Source organism: Phoenix dactylifera, chromosome 14 (assembly GCF_009389715.1).
Source record: "Phoenix dactylifera cultivar Barhee BC4 chromosome 14, palm_55x_up_171113_PBpolish2nd_filt_p, whole genome shotgun sequence".
In the NCBI taxonomy this organism is placed as follows: Eukaryota; Viridiplantae; Streptophyta; class Magnoliopsida; order Arecales; family Arecaceae; genus Phoenix; species Phoenix dactylifera.
Genome location: NC_052405.1, coordinates 12,784,219 through 12,804,489, shown reverse-complemented (window position 1 = coordinate 12,804,489; position 20,271 = coordinate 12,784,219). Strand labels below are relative to the sequence as shown.

Genomic DNA, 20,271 nt, shown 5'->3' with positions numbered 1-20,271 from the left:
TCCCGTTGGCCTTCTTGACGAGGACCACATTGGCGAGCCACTCCGAGTAGGCTATCTCCCGGATGAAGCCAGCTCCAAGGAGCTTACTGACCTCCTCGGCTGCTGCTCGCTGGCGCTCAGGGGCGGCGTGTTAGCCACCTCAGCCCGCCAAGCCAAATTTCTGCAAGTTTGGCCGAGGCCAACCTCGGCCAAGAGCAACGCCCGGGCCAAATCCACTGCTTGGAAGTCTGCCCAAGCAGTGGACAGCACCTTCAGCCTTCGGCGCAGGCCATTCCCAGCGCCCGCGCGAGGTTCTGCGCCCCTAGCAGCAGCGCGCGGCCCACCGCACGCCCAGCCGGCCTTAGCCACGCACGGCCAACCGCGCGCCCAGGCGCAGCCAGCAGCACCAGCGCCAGCCAGCGCGCACACCCGCGCGCACGTCCAGCCGGCCACCTGCACACGGCCGCCAGCCCGCGCGCGCCCCTGCGCGCCCGCCCGCGCACCAGACTGCGCACGGCCCCCAGGCCGCGCACCCGGCCCCGCGCCCTGCGCCCGCGCCCGCCCGGCGCGCCCAGTGTCCCGCGCCCGCGCCCGCCCGGCGCGCCCAGCAGCCTGCACCCGCGCCCATCTGGCGCGCCCGAACCTCGCCAGACCAGGAGACGGCCAGTACTCAGCAAGGCACCGCGCACGGTCAACCAGGAACCGCGCACACCAGAAGACACTTGGCAGCCATCCGCCGACCATGCGCCCAGCCAAAGAAGGAAGGCAGCAGCCAGCCCGACCCCGCGCGCACCAACAGACACATGGCAAGCATCGGCCGACCAAGCGCCCAGCCAAAAGAGGAAAGCCACGGTCAGCCCGAGCCCGCGCGCGGCCAAGGACACATGGCAGCCATCAGCCGGCCAGGCGCCCGGCCAAGGAAGGAAGGAAACGGTCAGCCCCGCATCGCGCGCACCAAAGGCCAAGTGGCAGCCATCAACACCCAAGCGCAAACAAGGAAAGCCATCAGCAGTTTGCGCAGCCAAGGCCAACCGCCAGAAACACTTGGCAGGCTGCCAAGCATCAGCGCCGAGGCAAACCAAGAAACCGCACGCAAAGAATCCGTGGAGGAGCTTCTAGGCTCTTCCATGGCCAAACGACCAAGGCTGACACGGGCGGCCAGGATGCATCAGGCCGCCAGATGAGTGCGCGTCAAGAGGACACGCCAGCAATCCAAAGGAAGCTCGAGCCAAAGGCAGCAAGGCATGGCAAACCAGGAAGCAAGCTCGGCACAGCAGGAAACCCAGCCCAGCCGCCCGGCGCAGCAACCAAATCTGGCTGCGCACGGGCAGATGGCAGCCACAGCAAGTGCCACGCACAGAAGCCACGCCAACAGCAAATCCCGAGCGCCCAACCACCTGCAGCACATGGCCGAACCAAGGGCCAAGATTGACCAGGCCATTGCGGCCGAATTAGGAGTCCTTTCATTAGGGTTTTAGTCCAAAATAAGCCAAGGCCGTCGGCCATTAAAAGGAGCCATTAGGGCCCTTAGGCATGCATCTCTTAGAACATTGTTTTTCCACCATTGTGTCAAGGGTTGTATCCCTTTCTTTTGTCGGCCGAAAGGCTTGGGACTAGGGTGGGGAACATCAGCCCCCCTAGATTGTTCTTAGGTAGTGCAAGGTCCCTTCCCGACCTTTGCCAAGTCCTTTTTGTAATCCGTTGTTTAGTGGAATGAAATCACCTTTCTTCCAACATTGAGCCCCACCTTGATTTCTTCCCAACGCCGGCAGCCCGAAGGCAAGCATACGGCGTGGATTCCACGGCAACAAGAAGGAGGAAGATACCCACAGCAAGTCGGTCCCAAGGCAAACTGCCAACATCAAACATCAACCTTAGTCGCTTGGGCCGGGGATCGGGACCGCAACCCCCGGGTCGCCAACACTGGTGCTTTCATTGAGAGGTTCTACATCGGAGATCGTCGGGTAATCGGCTTCAGTCCAAATCCACGGAAGGACGATCTCAAGGGTATCTTCTAACTTTTCAGATCTACATACCTTCTTGTTTACATCTTGAGATCTGAAAATCAGATTTTAAATACCTTGTAATAGCATTAAAAAATCTGATTGTGAGGGGTTGTTTCATGGAGTCAGATAGGGAGTCCTTTAGCCCCCAAAGGCTCTTTGAGACCATAGAGAACCACAACACCGAGATGAGTCGGGTGTTAGAACATCTAGTGACCTCCTTAGCCACCATAAGAAGAGAGAGTAATGCAAACATAGAGAGGCTTGAGAGGAGGTTTGCAGAAAAAAATCAAGAGGATGAAAGAGAAAGAAAAAACCGAGAGGAAAGAAGAAGAGGAAATAGGGATGCATGTGGAGAATCCCTAGATGATAGATGGGCCGGTGGCATCCACATGGAGGATCGGCCAAGGAGCATGGAAAGACCCATGAGTGAACCCTTAGGTAGTCCCCATTCTTGTAGGCCTTATGGCCAACATGTGCATGAAGGAAGGAGAAGGGATGAACGGGTGAACCATGAAGGGTTTGAAAGGGGGTTCGGACCACATGAAAGAGGGATTAGAAAGCCCAAGATAGAATTTCCAACCTTCGGTGGAGGGGACCCTTATGAATGGCTCGACAAAGTCGAGCAATACTTCCATGTCTACGAGACCCCTAGAGAAGAGAAGGTGACCTTGGCAAGCTATCATCTTGAAGGAAGGGCCAATAGATGGTGGCGGTGGCTAAGGAACATATATGAGAAGGAGGGAAATTATTTGGGGTGGACGGCCTTCGTGCAAGAATTCATGAACCAATGGGGGCCTTCACCTACCATCAATCACCATGGCCAATTGGCCAAACTCAAGCAAGAGGGCAAAGTCCAAGTCTACATCGACGAGTTCCGACAACTTCAAATTATGGTTGAAGGATGGTCGGAAGAGGCACTACTTGGCACTTTCGTGGACGGGCTCAAACCTTGGTTATCCAAGGAGATCAAATTGAAGCAACCTACCCATCTTCAAGAGGCGATGCGGATGGTGGAGATCCTTGACCAAGCCAACATCCTAGACCGGCGGACCAAGGATAGTACCAACCGCAACTTGCAGCCAACCAAAGTGCAGCCGGCAGCAAGCTCTTCCAAGCCCCATTCAGCCGCTGCATCAACCTCCAAACAGCAACCATCCCATGTGAAGAAGCTCAGCCGAGAGGAGGTTCAAGAGTACATCAAGAAGGGCTTGTGCTTCAAGTGCGGCGCCAAGTGGGAGAAGGGCCATCGCTGCAACCCGGGACAGTCCTATGTGCTGAAAATCGACAGCGGCAGCGAGGAGGAAGTTGATGATGCCTCAACCTACAGCACTTCGGATGAGGAGGACTCCACCGAGGATCAGCCCACCAGCCCCTTGCCAAAAGATGCTGAGCTCTCCCTCCATGCACTCACCGGCATTCAAAGACCATCAACCATGAGGATGACGGCATGGATCGGCAAGCATGAAGTCTCTTTGCTCGTTGACAACAGTTCGTCCCACAATTTCATCAACCCGGGAGCCTTGCAGCGAGTGGGACTCAAGGGAGCAGCAACCGAGCCGTTCGAGGTCAAGGTAGCAAGCGGCGAGCGGCTCAAATGTCAGCAAATTGTCAAGGACGTGCGACTCAACATCCAAGGGGTAAGGATTTCTGCAGACTTACATGTACTACAACTTGTAGGTTTGGACGTCGTCCTTGGCAACGCATGGCTCCGAGGCATTGGTAAAGTAGTCACCGACTACAATACCATGACTATGGAGTTCCGGATCAATGGAAGGAAGAAGATGTGGACAGCACTTAACCACAAAGAAGCCCTACCATGCGAAGCCAACATGATCGAGCGCCTATGCCGGGGAGGTGCACTTTGCTTCGCTGTTGTGATGACCAACCATGGAGTGGCTGCGGAGGGACCTCAACCGCAGCCACCGCAAGTACAAGAGTTGCTTGCAGCACATCAGGGGGTCCTAGCCATGCCGACCGCACTCCCTCCCAAGCGCGCCTTCGACCATTCCATCCGGCTCAAGGAAGAAGGCAAGCCAATCAACGTACCTCCTTATAGGTACGCGCACTTCCAAAAGGGAGAGATTGAAAGGCAGGTTGAAGAGATGTTGAAACAGGGAATCATCCAACCGAGCACCAGCCCATTCTCCTCGCCGGTTTTGCTAGTGAAAAAGAAAGATGGGTCTTGGAGGTTCTGCACCGATTACAGGGCCTTGAACGAGGCCACCATCAAAGATAGATTCCCCATTCCAACCGTGGACGAGATGCTTGATGAGCTCCACGGTGCGAAGTACTTCACCAAACTTGATCTTCGGTCCGGCTACCATCAAATTCGGATGCGCGATGAGGATGTCCACAAGACCGCATTCCGCACTCATTCCGGACACTACGAGTACTTGGTCATGCCCTTCGGACTTTGCAATGCTCCATCAACATTCCAAGCAGCCATGAACCAGGTATTCAAGCCGCATCTCAGAAAATTTGTAATTGTCTTCTTCGATGACATTTTGATCTACTCCAAAACCCTAGAAGAGCATATGCGGCATCTAGACTTAGTTTTGCACACTTTGGAGGAACATCATTTCTTTATCAAACCCTCCAAATGTGCCTTTGTACAAACTGAGCTAGATTACCTTGGGCACGTGGTATCCGGGGACGGTGTACGGGTTGACACCCGAAAAGTGGAGGCCATGACAGATTGGCCATTGCCCAAGGACATTTCAGCCTTGAGGGGATTCTTAGGGCTCACAGGCTACTACCGGCGCTTCGTCAAAGGATATGGCCTCATCGCCAAACCCCTCACGGCCATGTTGAAGAAGGATGGATTTGCATGGACACCAGCCGCACGCCAAGCATTCGAAGACCTCAAAAGAGCCATGACACAGACACCAGTGCTTGCATTACCGGACTTCAACACACCATTCCAAGTCTTCACCGACGCGAGCAATGAAGGAATCGGAGCGGTGTTAGCTCAAAACAAGCGGCCCATAGCCTTCATCTCCAAAGAACTCGGGCCACAAAAGAAAGCTTGGAGCACTTATGCACGGGAGCTTCTCGCAGTGGTACATGCGGTCAAGGTTTGGAGGCCTTACCTACTCGGGCGGCGCTTCACCATCATCACCGACCAACAAGCTGTAATAACCCCAAAAAATTTTTTTTATATATAAAAAGGGATAGAATAGTCCTTTAAAATTGATATAAGGGGTAAAATTGGAAGGAATCAAAAGTTAATGGCATAACCGTAGATATGTTGAAGTGTTAGGGGCAAAATGGGAATTTAATAATATTAAAAAAAGGGTGAATAGTATTTTGATGTGATTTAATTGGAGGGTTTGAGCTGGCTTTTGGAATGAAACCGAGAGAAAGAGGGAGGGGGTTCTCAGGCGTGAAACAGAGGAAAGAAAGAAAGAAAGAAAGAAAAAGAGAAGAAGAAGAAGAAGAAAGAAGAAGAGGAAGAGGATTCGAGGAGGAAAGAGATCCCGGTTGCACTTCCAGCTGAAGGGAAAAACGTAGATCTCCTTCTCCTCTACGCAAGGACCTCGATTTCCAAAAAGAAAAAGGTAAATGTCCATCCCTATCTAGTCTTTTGATAATATTAGGCTATACAAAGGGTGAATATAGTCTAGAGGGGTCGGATAAGGGTTGTAGAGGCGGTTAAAAGAGGAAGAATCGGATTTTGACAAATTTTTCCGGCACTACGGAAAAACTGTGTCGAAGTTCCAACTTCGGCGAATTATTTATGGGGTCAAACGGCCTCCGATGATGATGCATGTTATCTCTTTGGAATCCCCTATGAGTGTAGAATGTTAGGTAAAAATTTTATCAAATCTGGAGTTTGGAAAGTGGATCAAACCCGGGATGAAGTAACCGGCTGTCGGTCCGGGTTACTGTTCATCCGGGTGGAAAATAAGGGATTTCATGCTATAATAGAGTATTAAGCCTAGATCAAGCTAAAAGGGACCTTGTACTCATGCAAGGGAATCCCTAGTATACATAAATGATGAGTTAATTAATAGAAAAAGAAAAAAAGAAAGAAAAGAAAAGATTTAGGGAACGGGGGAGTTGAATCAATTAAAGTTCCCTATATTATAAATGGCACGTAGATTATAGCCCTTGATACAGGACTAAATGGATTATAAATGCATGTCACAGTTGGGCAAGAAGTTAGGGAGCAAGAAGAAGAAGCCCCTACTGCCTACCATAAAGTTTTGGAGGCGTATCAGGGCTGTGCCAGATTGACAGGTGAGTGGGAGTCATGTACTTTGCACTATGAGCATTCTTAATTCATTTTCATGAATGTCGCCAAGTGTGAATTGATTCCACTTGAGCATATTGATTGATATTGTAGTAGATTCCTCTATAATCTTGATTCTCCATGCTTGATTATTCTGTACATGCATTTGAGGGAACATTGAGAGGAATTACGAGGGGTTGATGAGTAATCAAATTGATTCCGAATTGTGAAATGATTTCTTTTGTAAATTGATTTCATTTCCTCTATTTTAAAGACTTGTGAGTCGTAGCTTGATTATACTCTATTATGAGTAATTAAATTGGTTCCAAATTGTGAAATAACTTCTTTTGTAAATTGATTTCATTTCCTCCATTTCAAAGATTTGTAGAGCCTTCTTAGTGGTATATTGAGTTGTATTGCACTTCCTTGACCCTCACTCCTAACCCTGATGTTAGTTTATGATTGGGTCATGATCGAGTGAGTGGTAGTCTTGATCATACTCCTTTTTAGCAGAGTATTGGGAGGGTGCATTATGGCATTTATGCATGGCTTGGCAGTATCTGCAGGACACCTATAGTCGATGGGGTTGAACATCGGCCTTTGTGCACATAGTAGCCTTCTGGGTGGGCGGAGCCCAGTCCCTTCCTAGGGGGGGACACGGCCCTAGGCGTAGGATCGGCCGGTCCTACGACTTATATTCTGCTTGCCGCCGGGCATAGTAAGACCCCGCGAGGTGCAGTATGGCTTTCCGCGGATGTAGAATTCCCGCGAGGTGCCGTTTAGTATGTAGATGTGAGATGGATTTCTGTTCTGGATACTGGCCAGCATTTATATGATCAGTGTGGTGTCTTATCCTGCATATGCATGTGACAGTAGGGAGTTGTTGCTGGTTCGCCTGGGGCGTAAAACCCACCTCTCGATAGCTGTCTAGCATTTATGTTATCGGTATGGTGTCTTATCCTGCATATGCATGTGACAGTAGGGAGTTGTTGCTGGTTCGCCTGGGGCGTAAAACCCACCTCCCGATAGCTGTCTAGCATTTATGTTATCGGTATGGTGTCTTATCCTGCATATGCATGTGACAGTAGGGAGTTGTTGCTGGTTCGCCTGGGGCGTAAAACCCACCTTCCGACAGCTGTCTAGTGATGATTTACATATTGGTGTGGTGTCATATTCGATGTATGCATATGGCAGTAGGGAGTTGTTGCTGGTTCGCCTGGGGCGTAAAACCCACCTCCCGATAGCTGTCTTGTTGATGATTCAGCCTATTGACACCTGATTTATATGATTCAGTACTATGACATGTTGAGCATATTCATGAGTAGCATATATGTTGACTTGATTATTCCATATATGCTTCAGATGAGTTGATATTGATTGTGGTGATATTGATGACTTACTCCATATTCTCTATGTTGAGATCATGTTCATCTTATTATTGATCTTGAGATTTCACCTCGAGCCATGATTATATCTGGTCTCATGTGCATAGTACTCTCTACTCCACTCACTGAGTATTTATATACTCACTCCCCAGTTTGGTGTTTTTGATTGCAGGGCAGGTATTGTATAGAGAGGAGCAGGATTAGTGATTGCCTGTTAGCTGTGCCGCTCCATAGTATAGTATAATGTAGATAGAGGTTTATACCCTTTTGGTGTATTATAAACCTTCTGTTGTATATAGTGTATAGTTACAGTCATAGATCCTGTTGTGGATATGGGTTGACCATGGATGGATTGGGAAGCATGTATATATATATGTGTGTGCAGATCAGTTGTGTGCCTGTGATAATGTATTGCTATATATTGTCCAGGTTTATTATGTGACAGATTATGTGATTACTGCTCTGACAGGTAGTGTGTTATATGTATTGAGATAATCCTGACAGGTCACCATAGGAAAGGTGATCATTTTGTGCATGCATCATGCCAAAATTTTTCAGAATTTATGGATGATTGATAGGTAGTAGGGTTCTACGTGGTGGCTGGTGGCCTTATGCCTACCCGCACCCTAGGACCGTCGCGGCGGCCCGCCGGGAACGGGGCGGGGGTCGTGACAAAGCTTGGTATCAGAGCAAAGGTTAAGAAGAGTCCTATCAGAGCAATAGGGTGAGTCAGGATTAAGTATAGGATTATACTATGGAGCATCGGGTTTTTCTGTATGTTAATTTATGAGTCATTTACAATTCAGTAAAATATATTATGACTCAGTGTGTAACGACCGCCCTCTCTTTTTGACCCTTTTAGAGACATATAAAGAATACCTCCAAGGAGAGGACCTGCTCGTCCTGGAAGGAGGATGGAGCCAGATATAGCATTGGATGCGGGTTCTGCACATGTCGAGCCCCAAAGAGAAAAATCTCCTCCTGCTGATAGATGGAGGGTTGATGATCAAGGAGAGGTAGGAAGTAGAGATGCATTGATGGAACAGTTACTGGCGGAGAATCAGGCTCTGAGGGAGCAGATTGCTCGGGGGAAATCTCCTGCCCCGTCAGTAGTATCTATCCCACCTCCTGTACCTGTGCCAAGAAGTTTGGCCAGGCGGGCTCTAGATGATGAGGGGATTACTGTACAGGAGTTTCTGAGGCTCAGAACCCCGGAGTTTAAGAGGGAAGAAGGTGAAGATCCTCAGAGATTTCTGAAGGAGACTGAAAAGATGATACGGAGACTGCCCTGTTCTGATGCAAGAGCTATAGAACTTGTAGGGCTTACAATGAAGGAAGATGCCTGGGACTGGTACCAGAGACAAGTGGAGGACAGATTGTACAGTAGGAATCCTCCAACCTGGGAAGAGTTCAGGCAAGCAGTGATGGATGAGTTCTTGTCTCCGGCTGAGAGGGAGAATCGGGCTCTTCAGTTTGAGAGGCTGAAGCAGGTGCCCGAAATGAGCGTATCTGAGTACGCTCGTGAGTTCACTAGATTGGGGAAGTATGCTCCTTACATCATCCCCACTGAAGCTGCCAGGATAGAAAGATTCAGGCGGGGTCTGATTTTCCCGCTTTATAATGCAGTACTGGCAGTAGAGGTCCCCACCTTGTCTAGGCTAATTGATAAAGCAAAACAGTGGAAGACCAGAAACAAAGAGGAAAGAGCTGAAAGAGAACAGAGAAAAATGAGTATGGGGAAAGGGCAAAGCAGTAGAAATAGATCTGAGGGAGTAGATCTCTCGGAGGGCCCGACGGAGCAGTCTGTACGCTCAGCTCCACCTGCCCCACGTAAGAGGAAATGGAGGGAAAGAGGTCAATCACAAGATACTTTTCTGCCATCAGTACCTCGTCCTCCGGTCACTATGGCCAGAACGGAATCCAAGTTCCAATCATGGCCAGTATGTGGCATATGTGGGAAGCAGCACCCTGGCAGATGCAGAATGGGTCAGGGAGTGTGCTACAGATGTGGACAGCCGGGTCATTTTGTCAGAGAATGCCCGCAGGGTGCCACCCAGCAGTTTGTGTCTTTGGCATCCTATCCTTCTGTGCAGATGGACAGGCCTAGTAGTAGGGAGCCTGTAGGCAGAGGTAGAGGTCAAGCACAAACATCACAGCAGAGTGCTGGACCATCTCAGCCATCAGCTCCAGTAGGCAGAGGGCAAGGAAGGGTGTTCACGGTAAATCCACAGGAGGCACGGGCATCGAATGCAGCTATGACAGGTATACTCTTCATTGATAAGATTAAAGCTAGAGTGTTATTTGATTCTGAAGCTACCCATTCATTTGTATCCCCTTATTTTGCTAAAAAGTTAGCTAAGGATAAGATATTAATGCATATTCTCTTAGCTATTAGTACACCTGTAGGGGATAGTATAAAAGCAAAGTATGTGTATCCTACCTGTGTGGTAGAGATAGAAGGTAAAACACTTCTAATTGATTTGATTTCCAATACCACACCGAGCAGAATATGAAAAGCAGATACACTCACCCCTTTGAGTAATCAGGTAATTTACTCTTTTAAATTCGAGGACGAATTTTATATAAGGAGGGGAGGATGTAATAACCCCAAAATTTTTTTTTATATATAAAAAGGGATAGAATAGTCCTTTAAAATTGATATAAGGGGTAAAATTGGAAGGAATCAAAAGTTAATGGCATAACCGTAGATATGTTGAAGTGTTAGGGGCAAAATGGGAATTTAATAATATTAAAAAAAGGGTGAATAGTATTTTGATGTGATTTAATTGGAGGGTTTGAGCTGGCTTTTGGAATGAAACCGAGAGAAAGAGGGAGGGGGTTCTCAGGCGTGAAACAGAGGAAAGAAAGAAAGAAAGAAAGAAAAAGAGAAGAAGAAGAAGAAGAAAGAAGAAGAGGAAGAGGATTCGAGGAGGAAAGAGATTCCGGTTGCACTTCCAGCTGAAGGGAAAAACGTAGATCTCCTTCTCCTCTACGCAAGGACCTCGATTTCCAAAAAGAAAAAGGTAAATGTCCATCCCTATCTAGTCTTTTGATAACATTAGGCTATACAAAGGGTGAATATAGTCTAGAGGGGTCGGATAAGGGTTGTAGAGGCGGTTAAAAGAGGAAGAATCGGATTTTGACAAATTTTTCCGGCACTACGGAAAAACTGTGTCGAAGTTCCAACTTCGGCGAATTATTTATGGGGTCAAACGGCCTCCGATGATGATGCATTATCTCTTTGGAATCCCCTATGAGTGTAGAATGTTAGGTAAAAATTTCATCAAATCTGGAGTTTGGAAAGTGGATCAAACCCGGGATGAAGTAACCGGCTGTCGGTCCGGGTTACTGTTCATCCGGGTGGAAAATAAGGGATTTCATGCTATAATAGAGTATTAAGCCTAGATCAAGCTAAAAGGGACCTTGTACTCATGCAAGGGAATCCCTAGTATACATAAATGATGAGTTAATTAATAGAAAAAGAAAAAAAGAAAGAAAAGAAAAGATTTAGGGAACGGGGGAGTTGAATCAATTAAAGTTCCCTATATTATAAATGGCACGTAGATTATAGCCCTTGATACAGGACTAAATGGATTATAAATGCATGTCACAGTTGGGCAAGAAGTTAGGGAGCAAGAAGAAGAAGCCCCTACTGCCTACCATAAAGTTTTGGAGGCGTATCAGGGCTGTGCCAGATTGACAGGTGAGTGGGAGTCATGTACTTTGCACTATGAGCATTCTTAATTCATTTTCATGAATGTCGCCAAGTGTGAATTGATTCCACTTGAGCATATTGATTGATATTGTAGTAGATTCCTCTATAATCTTGATTCTCCATGCTTGATTATTCTGTACATGCATTTGAGGGAACATTGAGAGGAATTACGAGGGGTTGATGAGTAATCAAATTGATTCCGAATTGTGAAATGATTTCTTTTGTAAATTGATTTCATTTCCTCTATTTTAAAGACTTGTGAGTCGTAGCTTGATTATACTCTATTATGAGTAATTAAATTGGTTCCAAATTGTGAAATAACTTCTTTTGTAAATTGATTTCATTTCCTCCATTTCAAAGATTTGTAGAGCCTTCTTAGTGGTATATTGAGTTGTATTGCACTTCCTTGACCCTCACTCCTAACCCTGATGTTAGTTTATGATTGGGTCATGATCGAGTGAGTGGTAGTCTTGATCATACTCCTTTTTAGCAGAGTATTGGGAGGGTGCATTATGGCATTTATGCATGGCTTGGCAGTATCTGCAGGACACCTATAGTCGATGGGGTTGAACATCGGCCTTTGTGCACATAGTAGCCTTCTGGGTGGGCGGAGCCCAGTCCCTTCCTAGGGGGGGACACGGCCCTAGGCGTAGGATCGGCCGGTCCTACGACTTATATTCTGCTTGCCGCCGGGCATAGTAAGACCCCGCGAGGTGCAGTATGGCTTTCCGCGGATGTAGAATTCCCGCGAGGTGCCGTTTAGTATGTAGATGTGAGATGGATTTCTGTTCTGGATACTGGCCAGCATTTATATGATCAGTGTGGTGTCTTATCCTGCATATGCATGTGACAGTAGGGAGTTGTTGCTGGTTCGCCTGGGGCGTAAAACCCACCTCTCGATAGCTGTCTAGCATTTATGTTATCGGTATGGTGTCTTATCCTGCATATGCATGTGACAGTAGGGAGTTGTTGCTGGTTCGCCTGGGGCGTAAAACCCACCTCCCGATAGCTGTCTAGCATTTATGTTATCGGTATGGTGTCTTATCCTGCATATGCATGTGACAGTAGGGAGTTGTTGCTGGTTCGCCTGGGGCGTAAAACCCACCTTCCGACAGCTGTCTAGTGATGATTTACATATTGGTGTGGTGTCATATTCGATGTATGCATATGGCAGTAGGGAGTTGTTGCTGGTTCGCCTGGGGCGTAAAACCCACCTCCCGATAGCTGTCTTGTTGATGATTCAGCCTATTGACACCTGATTTATATGATTCAGTACTATGACATGTTGAGCATATTCATGAGTAGCATATATGTTGACTTGATTATTCCATATATGCTTCAGATGAGTTGATATTGATTGTGGTGATATTGATGACTTACTCCATATTCTCTATGTTGAGATCATGTTCATCTTATTATTGATCTTGAGATTTCACCTCGAGCCATGATTATATCTGGTCTCATGTGCATAGTACTCTCTACTCCACTCACTGAGTATTTATATACTCACTCCCCAGTTTGGTGTTTTTGATTGCAGGGCAGGTATTGTATAGAGAGGAGCAGGATTAGTGATTGCCTGTTAGCTGTGCCGCTCCATAGTATAGTATAATGTAGATAGAGGTTTATACCCTTTTGGTGTATTATAAACCTTCTGTTGTATATAGTGTATAGTTACAGTCATAGATCCTGTTGTGGATATGGGTTGACCATGGATGGATTGGGAAGCATGTATATATATATGTGTGTGCAGATCAGTTGTGTGCCTGTGATAATGTATTGCTATATATTGTCCAGGTTTATTATGTGACAGATTATGTGATTACTGCTCTGACAGGTAGTGTGTTATATGTATTGAGATAATCCTGACAGGTCACCATAGGAAAGGTGATCATTTTGTGCATGCATCATGCCAAAATTTTTCAGAATTTATGGATGATTGATAGGTAGTAGGGTTCTACGTGGTGGCTGGTGGCCTTATGCCTACCCGCACCCTAGGACCGTCGCGGCGGCCCGCCGGGAACGGGGCGGGGGTCGTGACACAAGCTCTCCGACATCTCCTTCAACAGAAAATCGTGACCCCGGATCAACAAAAGTTCCTGGTAAAGTTACTTGGCTTTGAATATGATATAATCTATCAACCAGGGAAGGAAAACAAGGTGGCCGACGCTCTCTCACGAAAGGATGGAAGTCCAATGCTCGAAGACACCCTTGAGGACAAGGGTACTCTCCAGGGGGGGGGGAATGTTAGCCACCTCAGCCCGCCAAGCCAAATTTCTGCAAGTTTGGCCGAGGCCAACCTCGGCCAAGAGCTTCGCCCGGGCCAAATCCACTGCTTGGAAGTCTGCCCAAGCAGTGGACAGCACCTTCAGCCTTCGGCGCAGCCCCGCGCAGGCCATTCCCAGCGCCCGCGCGAGGTTCTGCGCCCCCAGCAGCAGCGCGCGGCCCACCGCACGCCCAGCCGGCCTCAGCCACGCACGGCCAACCGCGCGCCCAGGCGCAGCCAGCAGCACCAGCGCCAGCCAGCGCGCACACCCGCGCGCACGTCCAGTCGGCCACCTGCACACGGCCGCCAGCCCGCGCGCGCCCCTGCGCGCCCGCCCGCGCACCAGACTGCGCACGGCCCCCAGGCCGCGCACCTGGCCCCGCGCCCTGCGTCCGCGCCCGCCCGGCGCGCCCAGTGTCCCGCGCCCACGCCCGCCCGGCGCGCCCAGCAGCCTGCACCCGCGCCCATCTGGCGCGCCCGAACCTCGCCAGACCAGGAGACGGCCAGTACTCAGCAAGGCCGCCTCCCCGCCTCTCGCCAGCAGCTGGCGCCCGCGCAACAGTGGGTTGCGCGCACGCCAGACATGGGCATGATCACGAGCGGCAGCCAAGGGCACCAGCCCGTGCGTGCGGCCATGGGCGCGCACGCATCAGGAGAAGCAACCAGCCCAAGGCACGGCCAGACCGACATTCGGCCGAGCGCACCACAGCCAAATCAGCCCAAGGGCAGCGCACGGGTTCAGCTCGACCAAAGACACAGCCAAGCAGCCGAGCCCGCCAGCATTGGGTCCGGACCAGCCAGCGCACGAGCGCCCGAGTGCCAAGGATGGAAAGCCACGGTCAACCAGGAACCGCGCACACCAGAAGACACTTGGCAGCCATCCGCCGACCATGCGCCCAGCCAAAGAAGGAAGGCAGCAGCCAGCCCGACCCCGCGCGCACCAACAGACACATGGCAAGCATCGGCCGACCAAGCGCCCAGCCAAAAGAGGAAAGCCACGGTCAGCCCGAGCCCGCGCGCGGCCAAGGACACATGGCAGCCATCAGCCGGCCAGGCGCCCGGCCAAGGAAGGAAGGAAACGGTCAGCCCCGCATCGCGCGCACCAAAGGCCAAGTGGCAGCCATCAACACCCAAGCGCAAACAAGGAAAGCCATCAGCAGTTTGCGCCCAGCCAAGGCCAACCGCCAGAAACACTTGGCAGGCTGCCAAGCATCAGCGCCGAGGCAAACCAGGAAACCGCACGCAAAGAATCCGTGGAGGAGCTTCTAGGCTCTTCCATGGCCAAACGACCAAGGCTGACACGGGCGGCCAGGATGCATCAGGCCGCCAGATGAGCGCGCGTCAAGAGGACACGCCAGCAATCCAAAGGAAGCTCGAGCCAAAGGCAGCAAGGCATGGCAAACCAGGAAGCAAGCTCGGCACAGCAGGAAACCCAGCCCAGCCGCCCGGCGCAGCAACCAAATCTGGCTGCGCACGGGCAGATGGCAGCCACAGCAAGTGCCACGCACAGAAGCCACGCCAACAGCAAATCCCGAGCGCCCAACCACCTGCAGCACATGGCCGAACCAAGGGCCAAGATTGACCAGGCCATTGCGGCCGAATTAGGAGTCCTTTCATTAGGGTTTTAGTCCAAAATAAGCCAAGGCCGTCGGCCATTAAAAGGAGCCATTAGGGCCCTTAGGCATGCATCTCTTAGAACATTGTTTTTCCACCATTGTGTCAAGGGTTGTATCCCTTTCTTTTGTCGGCCGAAAGGCTTGGGACTAGGGTGGGGAACATCAGCCCCCCTAGATTGTTCTTAGGTAGTGCAAGGTCCCTTCCCGACCTTTGCCAAGTCCTTTTTGTAATCCGTTGTTTAGTGGAATGAAATCACCTTTCTTCCAACATTGAGCCCCACCTTGATTTCTTCCCAACGCCGGCAGCCCGAAGGCAAGCATACGGCGTGGATTCCACGGCAACAAGAAGGAGGAAGATACCCACAGCAAGTCGGTCCCAAGGCAAACCGCCAACATCAAACATCAACCTTAGTCACTTGGGCCGGGGATCGGGACCGCAACCCCCGGGTCGCCAACACGGCGCCTCGCTTCTTCTGCCGCATAGGCTTGCTGGTTGGCTTTACTTGGAGCCGGTGGACCATGACCTCTGGATCTATCCCCGGCATGTCTGCAGGCGACCATGCGAAGACATCCATGTTGTCTCGCAGGAAATTGACGAGACGACTCCTCTCGTGCTCATCGAGGCCAGAGCCGACCTGCACGGTTAGCTCAGGAAAGCTCTCTCGTAAGGGAACTTGGATTAGTAACTCACCAGGCTGTACCCGCTCTTTCTGAGGGTCGACCCGTGCCTCCATGACCTCAATTGAGGGCTGGTCAGTCGCTGGGGCAGGCACCTCGGCGGGTCGCTTTGCCTCGTGGGTCGCCAGGTAGCATCTCCTTGCCACCATTTGGTCCCCTCGGACTTCGCCGACCCCCTGGCTGGTGGGGAATCGCATGAGCAGGTGATGAGTGGAGACCACCGCTCGGAGGGCGTTGAGGCCTGGCCTTCCGAGGATGGCATTATAGACCGAGGGAAGGCGTATCACGAGGAAGTTCATCCCCACGGTACTTTCACGGGGGGCGAGCCCGGCTGTGACCAAAAGGTCGATCTCGCCCTCTACTGGGACTGAATCCCCAGTGAACCCAACCAACGGAGCATTCATCCTCCGCAGCTGTTCTTTGGTCATCCCCATTTTACAATATGCATCAAAGTACAAAACATTCGCCGAGCTTCCATTATCAACTAAGATGCGTTTTACATCAAATCTATTTATGATCATGGAGATGACCACGGCATCATCATGGGGGGTTTCGACCCCCTCTAGATCATCGTCTGAAAAGGAGATAGCCTCGGAGGCGCGCAGGCGTTTCGGGGAGGTTTCTTCCCCTGAAGCTCCTCCTGCCGAGGCCTCGCCTCGGATGGTGTTGATGATGCCAGCGATGGGCCTGTTGGCATTTGAACCTTCAGGCTGCGCGGCTCTTTCGGCTGGCTGCTTTTCTTCACGCCGGCCTTGCACAAACCGATCGAGCACCCCTCGGCGGATGAGTGCTTCGATCTCATTTCGGAGCTGGTAACACTCCTCGGTATCATGGCCTTTATCCCGATGGAAACGGCAATACTTCCGGTTGTCACGCCGGGTTCGGGTGTCTGGTTTCGGAGGTGGGAGCCGGATGCGATCCCGACTCTCGATCTCCATGAGGATTTCAGCCCGAGGAGCGTTGAGGGGAGTATATCTTTCATACCTCCCTTCGGGTGCAGGGGCTTGCAGTGGGAACCTCGGGCGGAGTCGTGACCTCTGCTGTGGCGGTCCCCTCAGCCGGGGTGGACTCTTCGGGCGGGGCGGATTCTTGGCTCGTCGCGGAGACGGGCCTCTGGGCTGGCCACGCTCCTCGCGGCGTCTTTTCTTGAGGTTCTGCTCAGTCCCGCCCCGCCTGACGGCCACGGCTTCTTCGGCCTTGGCGTACTTCCGCGCCCGAGCGAACATCTCGGTGAGGTCCGCGGGAAAATTCTTCTCAATTGAGAAGAGAAATCTGTAGGACTGGGCTCCAGTCTTCAGCGCCGACATGGCGATTGACTGGTCAAGCTCCCGGACCTCCCATGTTGCGGCGGTGAACCGGTCCAAATACTCCTTGAGGGATTCTCCCTCCTTTTGTTTGATATCAAGGAGGGAGTCGGATGTCCGCCGCTGGGGCTGGCTGGCGGCGAAATTGCCAGCAAACTGTCTGCCGAGCTGCTCAAAGGAGGAGACAGTACTCGGTTTTAGCCCGGTAAACCACAGCCGGGCTGGTCCTCGGAGTGTCGCCGGGAAAGCTTTGCACATCATGGCCTCCGAGGCTCCTTGTAGGGCCATTAAGACCCGGTAGCTTTCCAGGTGGTCCAAGGGATCAGCCTTGCCGTTGTAGGGCTCCACCTGGGGCATCTTGAACCGTAACGGGACCGGTTCATCTTCAATTTCCTGGAAGAAGGGCGACTTCGTATTGAACTCGAAGTCGCCGTTATGTCCTGACTTCCTCCCGTGGAGTGCCTGGATTTGACGTTCCAGCTCTCGACCTTCCGGTCGAGTTTATCGTTCTGGAGGATCGCTGCAGCGGTTCGTTCGAGCGCAGGTTGCCCTGGAACCGATTCAGCTTCTGAAGGCTGTGGCCAGCCTCCGTGGCCTCCGGCTGGGTGCTCTCTCCAAAGGGAGGCCTGGACTTGGGAGTCCTGACCTCGAAGGTGAAGCCCGCTTGTGGGAGGCTCCGGTTGAACTGGAGCCGGAGGAGGCGGTGCCGTTGGGATGCCCCTGGGCTGCAGGCTTTTGACAGCGGTAGCCAGGGCCTGCACCTGTTGTACCAGGGCATCGAACTGCTCCGGCCGAACTTGATGAACTGACTCGGTCGGAGGTGATGGGTTTCGGACGGAACGCTCCGGGCTAGGTGGAGGACGTCGAGAGGCATTGGAAGCCCCTTTGCTTCTTAGCTTCATGGCAGCGAACTCGGGCCCTTCCTCTAGCGCCAACTGTTGCTGGAAATTGGACCCGGGGGCCGCCGCGAAGCCAGGGGAAGGAGGGGCTTCCGCCGCAGGGGCGGTCGATCGACGGCGTGCCGACTGGTGGCGTCCTCCTGGAGGGGCTGAGCTCCGCCGCTGGGAGGGTGGTCGACGGTGCGCCGGCTGGTGGCGTCCTCCTGGAGGGGCAGAGCTCCGCCGCCGGGAGGGTGGTCGACGGTGCGCCGGCTGTTGGAGTCCTCCACTGTGGGGTGCGAGTCCTGCAGGAAGAACCGGTGGCCGGGCTCCCCGGCGCCGGCCCTCCGATGCCTAAGTCAGAGGGGGCGAATATGTGGAGAGAGCGGGGAAGAGAGTATGTGGAGAAGACAGAGAGAATATTTGGATAAAATCAAGAGGATCAGTTTACTCAATTGTCTGTGTTGTTTACTTCTTTCCACCCGGTCTAGGAGGGTTCTCTCCGGCTTCGGATTTTTCCTCCCGTTTTGGTCCCCCTTTCCTCTTCCCCCCAGGTTCCCTTTTATAGGAGGATTCGGTTACCTGGGAGGTGACAGTAGGTTTGTCCCGTTCTGTAATAATTGGGCACGATTTGGCCCATTAATGGCGTGATGGAGAACGGGACCGGATCAGACCGGAATCAGGGAGTTGTCACGGTCGATCGGACCTGTTGAAGTGGTTGAACCGCCGGCCGTGGTGGGCCTGGGGTCCGTGGATGGTAAGTGCATTTATTACCGAATGAACCGGCGGTCAGGGAGAGCCATACGCTCTGATGGTTCAGTGATCCGGAGATCGTCTTGGGCCGTGTTCATTAAATGACTGAGTGCATCGGAGACTTGAGGGAGCCTCGTGCATTAATGGCAGGTCGTGCTGAATACCTGCGGAGATCTTATGCCTTGATGGCTTGAAGATAGCGGCAGGTTATAGTGGAGTTGTCAGGTCCCTTAGAGGGTCAAGCGAGAGTTGAATTATTTGGTAAAGGCATCGGCTCGGCAAGGGTGCCGAGCCGAGCTGGTCGCCCAATGGGGCACCCTGTGGCGGGGTTGCTTGAGTACTCCTGGTCGGCGCCTTCTGGGCGAGCACCTCCTAGCCGAGCGCCTCTACTTGGCGCTGTCTCTGGTCAGCGCTTTCTACTTGAGCGCTTCTTTGGTCGGCGCCCGCTGGTCGGCTCTTTCTAGCCGAGCATCCCTACTTGGTTATTTCGGTTGGGCGCCTCTTGGTGCTTTCTCTGGTCGGCGCTCTTTGGCCGAGCGCCTTTCCGGTCGGCGCTCCCTAGCCGAGCGCCTCCGTGGCGATGACTTGGGGTTTTTCCCCCAACAATACTATTTCAAATTAATTCTATTTTCATTATCTTTATTATGTTATTGACATAATATTATATAAATCATTTTAGCTATTAATATTATATTAAATGTAATATTATGATATTAATGATGTTAACATCATAAAATATGGTAAGAGTAATATTGCATTATATATCATATTCTATTATTACTCACAACATTTTCTTTCTTCACACTTTTTCTTTCCCTTCTTCTATTTTACATTTTAATCACAGGATTAAAGGTTAGCACTTATTTATTATTTACTTATACGAATTTTGTATTAAAAATAAAATAAAGGATCAAAAAGTTGTTATCCTTCTTTTAACATTTATTTATTATTCTACAAAAAACATTTATTTATTATTTATTTATATAATTTTTAATTAAAAATAAAATAACATGTGCATCATGGCACGTGCCATTTTGTAACTATGGCAAGGGCCGCAAGACATGGTACCCTTTTAGGGCTCGTTTGGTTCGCAGGAAAAGGAGGGGGGAAAGTGTGGTCAACGGGAAAGTAATGAAATGCCTCTTGTTTGGTTGGAGTTTTCAAAGGAGAGAGATGGGAAAGTTGTATTCCCATGGGAATATGATTCCCACATTTCATGGGAAAGTCTTTCCCATGAGAAACATGGGAAAGTTACTTTCCCATGAGGTGGGAATCACTCCTTTTTTATTTTTTCCCAAAAAGACCCTTCAGCATTAAAGAAGCATTAAAGAGGCATTAAAGACCTAATTTTTATTAAGGGCATAATAGGAATTATACATAACTTTCCTAGGAAAGTGGATGGTCAACCAAACATAAGCACTTTGGAAATTTGTCATTTTCCCATGGTTAACCAAACATGCCAA

General features: G+C 50.7%; 1 protein-coding gene across 1 annotated transcript; it reads left to right on the top strand.

The window, feature by feature from the left end:
* The first annotated feature begins 2,101 nt into the window (after window positions 1-2,101).
* On the top strand, window positions 2,102-19,658 carry LOC120113137. Its single transcript, XM_039133960.1, has 2 exons — window positions 2,102-5,044; window positions 19,653-19,658. The coding sequence occupies exons 1-2, from the start codon at window positions 2,102-2,104 to the stop codon at window positions 19,656-19,658; spliced, it is 2,949 nt and encodes a 982-aa protein (XP_038989888.1).
* The last annotated feature ends 613 nt before the right edge of the window (window positions 19,659-20,271 follow it).

What these genes read in the sequence shown, in the direction of transcription:
- LOC120113137 (XM_039133960.1), top strand. Translation starts at nt 2,102, where the DNA reads ATGGAGTCAGATAGGGAGTCCTTTAGCCCCCAAAGGCTCTTTGAGACC.